General features: G+C 42.7%; 1 protein-coding gene across 1 annotated transcript; it reads right to left on the bottom strand.

Moving 5' to 3' along the window:
* Positions 1-2,366: 2,366 nt before the first annotated feature.
* Positions 2,367-3,443, bottom strand: CCR3 (C-C motif chemokine receptor 3). Its single transcript, XM_059937613.1, has one exon. It carries the CDS (start codon positions 3,441-3,443, stop codon positions 2,367-2,369), a length of 1,077 nt encoding a protein of 358 aa, XP_059793596.1.
* Between the last annotated feature and the right edge of the window lie 2,521 nt (positions 3,444-5,964).

Raw genomic sequence — 5,964 nt, 5'->3', positions numbered from 1 at the left:
TTAGGATGTGAAATGTTCTGGAAATGGAATGTTTTCTAGTCTTCACAGTGGAAGTCTCTCTCATTTGGGTTGAATTTAGGTGCTGGCAGTTTTCTTTTTAAGACATGATTTTGATCTTGAGCAGTGTAGGACAGAACAGTGTCCAATTCAGTCTGACAGTGAGCTTCCTGAGGGACTTAGCTGAGAACATGGCAGGTGCTTAGCAGATGTTTACTGAATGAATGAATAAGTGACCAGATGAATGAATGACACATGAAACTTGAGTATACCTTAGTGAACGATGGAAAATGCACTTGGTCTCATGGCCAGTAGGAGGTGATGCTGTAGAATTGTCTATCATGCCCCAACCTCCTTTTTTTTACAATGTATTTTGTAGACTTTGAGCATCCAGCTCCTAAAACTTTAGCAAGATCAGAGTTTACTTGGACTGTAAGGGGGCTTAGAGATAATCTAACCAGGTCACAGAGTTAATTCATGGCAGAGGGCTTCTAATCTCTTTATGGCTAGAATGGATACCACATCTGAATAGTAGTCTAGCCTTTTATTTTTTTATATAATTCTAAAGTGTTGTTTATTTTTTGAAAAATGTGTTCCCCTGTTTCAAAATCTAAAAGACGCAGAAGGGTATTCAGAGAAAGATCCCTCCTTCTGTTTTCTACGCACGCCCCTCCCTAAAGATGACCTCTGTTACTTCTTTCTTTTGTATCCTTAAAGAGGATGGTCAGTGCATCTAAGCACAATGAAAAAAGTGTCTCCTTTTTTTTTTTTTTAAACATACATTCTGTTTTGCCCTTTGTTTTTTTCAATCAACCATATACTGCTCCTGGTGCTTTAACTCTTCCTTCACACTGTCTCTTGGCCAGATTCTTCTTGGCATGCTCTTGGCACCTCTCTTGATCAGCCATTGATCTTTCCTTGCCTCCACACTTGCATTTGTCTCCTAACTTACCTCCCTGCCTGGTTCCGGGGCCTCTACTCCAGTGGTCCCCAACCTTTTTGGCACAAGGGACTGGTTTCGTGGAAGACAATTTTTCTGTGGACCAGTGGCGGGGGGAGGGGGAGGGGTGGTTCAGGCAGTAATGTGAGCAATGCGGAGCTGCTCACCTCCTGCTGTGCAGCCTGGTTCCTAACAGGCCGTGGACTGGTACCGGGCCACGGCCCGGGGGTTGGGGACCCCTGCTCTACTCCTTCCTCTGTGTGATACCGGATTTATCTTCCTGACACACCATTTTAACTGCTTTGTTCCCCTTGCCTTCCCAATAAAGCCCAAGATGCTCTGCCTGAAAATCACCCCCCATCCCAGCCTTCCCACCTCACCCTGCCATCCACACATGTTTGTGCCTTCCCCACTCACCTTTGTATTGGGCGTACATTGGCTTAGGTTGCCTTCCCCCCAACCCTCTCCCTTTCTAAATCCTGCCCCTCCTTCAGAGACCTACTCAAAAGCCACTTCCTCCATGAAGTCTTCCTCCCTCAGATTCCAGCTGGAAATGGTCTCTTTCTTCCTGGCCCAGGCGTAGCATCGAGTGTGTTCCTCTTTGCACTAAAGTTATTTTTTTCTGTCTTAAACATCCTCTACTACAGGGAAACTTTCATGGGGGCAAGGATTGTGTTTGTCTTACACAGTTTTGCATCCTTCACTTAACCTAAGGCAGTGTTTGTGCATCCTGTCTGTATCACCTAACACACAGTTACTGGATGAACAGTGAGACTGGTGTAAAAGAGGACAGTGTCTGCACATTTCAGGACTCTGAGAAGTTTCTATGAGCAGGGCTTTTATTCTCTATACTGAAAATACCAAATTGCTCTTCTATCGAGTAGCTCATGGGAAATGTCATTCAGTGTGAATAGGAGATCTGTTCATTATTAAGAATATTCAAAACAGGTGTGACATGCCATTATGGTGCTTGAGAGTATATATGCATAAATTTTTTACAAGTCTTTTCATCAAGCAAGGAAAGAGCTAGGCACATTAAGAAGTAATGTAATTGATTTATTGTATTTTGTGAAGTATGTTTCATTTATATCAATAACTGGCTGAAGTTAAGGTTTAAGATCTAAAAAGCTTTACCTGTGTGTAGCTGCATATAGTAACTGTGTAACATTCAGGTGCATTAAAATATATTTAACTCTTGAAAGAATCAAGCAAAGCTCTACTTCTCAGGTTTGACAATAAGCCACTGCCCAGCTGCTGACCTTTGGTAATGACTTTGGGGTGCATAGATACACTGCTACCATTGGGTATATATTTTAATGTCTTTAAGAACTTCATTGTTGCGCTGGAAGTTCAGAGGACTGGTGCAGAGGTGGATGTGTTTGCTTCATCTGCCCCATCCATCTTCTTTAGGCAATGTTCTGCATCTGACCTAAAATACAGCAGAGAGTTCCTGCTCCCCTGTTGATGGGGAGACAGAACTGGCTCTTTCCAGTTTTTCACTAGGAAGAAATGGGGTGAATTTGCCCAGGTAGATGGCCACATGCCTGTGGAAGAAGTGGCGGAGGTGCTTCTGGAACTTCTCACCAACGAAGGCGTAGATCACGGGGTTGACACAGCAGTGGGTGTAGGCGATCACCTCCGTCACCAGCATGGCGAGGTCCAGCTGTCTGCTCTGCTCACAGTCAGTCTCCAGGTGCATTTGAAAAGTTGAGAGAAGGACAACCAGATTGTAGGGTGTCCAGAAAATAAAGAAGACCACCATGATGACAAAAATGAGCCGGATGGCCTTGTATTTTTTTTTACTGGGGCATCTCAGCAGAGTTTTAACGATTCCTGAGTAGCAGATGGCCATAACGAGCAGAGGCAGAGCGAGACCCAAGATACTCATCCTCAGAGCATAGAAACACTTCCAGGCATTTTCTCCATTCTTTGGGTAAAGAGGACTGCAGAAAGTGTGTTCAAACTCCTCTTGGGACTCATGGAAGATAAATTCAGGGAGGGCTGCTAACCCTGCCAGGACCCAGGTGAATATGCTGGTGATGATACCAACAGTGACTGTCCGGGCTCGAAGGGCAAACACGGCGTGAACGATGGCCAGATACCGGTCTATGGTCAGGAGTATGATGAAGAAGATCTCACTGTACAAGCCCATGTAATAGAGCCCAGAGAGCAACTTACACATATGGTGGCCAAAAACCCACTCATTCCACCCAACATAGTGAATCCAGAACGGCAGAGTGAATAAGAAGAGCAAGTCCGAAATGGCCAAATTGAGCAGGTAGATGTTGGTCATAATGCGGAGCTTATGGTATTTTGTGAGGATCACCACCACCACTACATTGCCCAGCAGACCAACCGTGAACACCAGGGAATACAGTGGGGGCAGGAGCTGGGCCCCCAGCTCCTTGATGTTGCTTTTTTCACATGGCAGTGTCCCCTCATAGTCATAGGGTGTGGTCCCAGCAGCTTCACCCACAGTCTCAGTCCCATCGACTGAGGTCGCCATTTCCCTTGTCCCTGTGATAGAAGAAGGAAAAAGCAACCCCACAATTAGCCATGATCAACCCTTGTGACCCACACCAGTTGGTTTATACATTTACTCAGTAAAACCACATGGGATAAACAGCCTACACATTCCTCAGCATGTATTTCCAAAGGTATATCAGAGATGCTGTGGGGGGAGATGTCAGGAGTGAAAGATCTAACGTTTTGAAAGTCAGCATGATCCGGGTTGGGAAAGGAAACAGAAGAGTTGTGGGTAGTGGTGAAAAGTGGGCGTGTTGCTTTCAGAAAGCATTTGAAGGCAGAAATACAAAATGGGAAGAGACAGGTTGGGTAATGATAACAATAATATTATAGCAATTTTATTATTACTGTATCTTTTAAGGTATTTTGCATTTTATGTGTTATGGTTTATATATGACTTTCAAAATCATCTTACCTATTTAAAAACCAAATGCTAATAATAATAATAATAGTGGTAATAATGATAATAGTGATTATTATCATTAGAAATAACTACCCCCTCTCCATGGCTCCATAACAATGTGCTGTTCATCATAGCTAATGGGGAGATTGAACCTTAAAGAAATTTAATAATTAGCCTAAAATCCTCTAGTAAGTAATTGCAAAAGTTCAGGCTAGGTCTTCAGTGTCTATGTCCAGTTCTCTCATCCCTAGATTCAAGTGCAGTGATTTTTAACTTTTTTTTTTCTGACATCCTTATTGGAGTATAATTGCTGTACATTGTTGTGTTAGTTTCTGCTGTATAACAAAGTGAATCAGCTATACGTATACATATATCCCCATATCCCTTCCCTCTTGCGTCTCCCTCCCACCCTCCCTATCCCACCCCTCTAGGTGGTCACAAAGCACTGAGCTGATCTCCCTGTGCTATGGGGCTGCTTCGCACTAGCTATCTATTTTACGTTTGGTAGTGTATATATGTCATTGCCAGTCTCTATGACCCAGCAATCCCACTACTGGCCATATACCCCAAGAAAACCATAATTCAAAAAGAGTCATGTACCACAGTGTTCATTGCAGCACTATGTACAATAGCCAGGACATGGAAGCAACCTAAGTGTCCACTGACAGATGAGTGGATAAAGAAGATGTGGCACATATATACAATGGAATATTACTCAGCCATAAAAAGAAAGGAAATTGAGTTATTTATAGTGAGGTGGATAGACCTAGAGTCTGTCATACAGAGTGAATTAAGTCAGAAAGAGAAAAATACCATATCCTAACACATATATATGGAATCTAAAAAGGTTCTGAAGAACCTAGGGACAGGATAGGAATAAAGATGCAGACGTAGAGAATGGACTTGAGGATATGGGGAGGGGGAAGGGTAAGCTGGGATGATCTTTAACTTTTGAAGACTTAGCTATTATAATACTTACAAACTATTGTAATAATTATAAGCAGCATTCCCTTTTCCTGTTTGTGACAATGCTGACATAAGCCAGTCATGTGCCAAGAGCAAACCCCTTAGAGCTTCTCCTTCATAAAGGAGCTGAGCATAGGCCAATGGGACTTCATATTAGATTTGATATTTTTTAGAGCAGGATCCCTAGGGCTAGTGCCTGCTTTTCTTAAGATTACAGACTTGGCTGGAGAAGAAGGAAAAACAGACAAGGGAGGAGTCCATGAAGGGTAGTTAATCCCTGCACTGCCTCCTCAGAAGGAGTCCTACTGACTTTCTTCTTTCTATGAAGGCACCAATATGAGGTCATGAATGTATGTCAGCAGGCATTTCTCAAGGCAAGTCTTCGAACTGCAATAATTGGAACCAATGGCAAGGATTGTCTTTGCTTCTTAAGAGAATACTGGGACCCCAGAGGTCAGCACCTGTCAGGGTTCTGTGTAGTCCAAGTGAGAGTAGAGAGGGGAGACACAGGAGCTGTTCCTGGCTGCTCTGCCCGCCAGCGATAGGACTTGGACAGGCCTGTAACTCTGAGCCTCGTTTACTCATCTCTAAAATAAGGATCATGGTAGCACCCAAGGTTGTGGTGAGCATCAGATCAGACAGTCTACATGAGATCACATTTTAAATTAGAAAAAAATTGTAAAATTGGTAGGAAGCAGAAGTGAAAGAAAGGCAATGAGAAGCCATTTCGTATGAAATCAGGAAAAAGTAGGGGCTGTTGGATAGAATGTGATCTATTTTCATAGCTCTGTCCTGGTACATCATCTGCTGATAAGTGACACCTTCAGGCTTTTGAGGTGAAAAATGGAATTGAGGAACAACTGATTTGTATGATCTTATCAGCATTCTTATTCCTAATGGCAAAATCCACAGCAGCTGAGAAAAAATACCCATCATTTTGTCTGTTATGCATTTTCAATCATGAGTGTCTCTCTAAATCTTAATGTCTAAAGCAAGAAAGGAACAGAGCCTCTACTCACCATTAATTATTTGTATATTCTTTCCTTTTCTCCCAGACTGATCTAAAAACACTTCAGACTTTAAAAAAAATCTCACTGAAGTTTTGTTCAACTTGAGGATCATCTTTAATTCA

The sequence above is a fragment of the Balaenoptera ricei genome, chromosome 11 (assembly GCF_028023285.1).
Source record: "Balaenoptera ricei isolate mBalRic1 chromosome 11, mBalRic1.hap2, whole genome shotgun sequence".
Taxonomy (NCBI): domain Eukaryota; kingdom Metazoa; phylum Chordata; class Mammalia; order Artiodactyla; family Balaenopteridae; genus Balaenoptera; species Balaenoptera ricei.
This window is presented reverse-complemented; position numbering and strand designations above follow the sequence as displayed.

Coding starts and splice junctions, on each gene's coding strand:
- CCR3 (XM_059937613.1), bottom strand. CDS start 3,443: ATGGCGACCTCAGTCGATGGGACTGAGACTGTGGGTGAAGCTGCTGGG.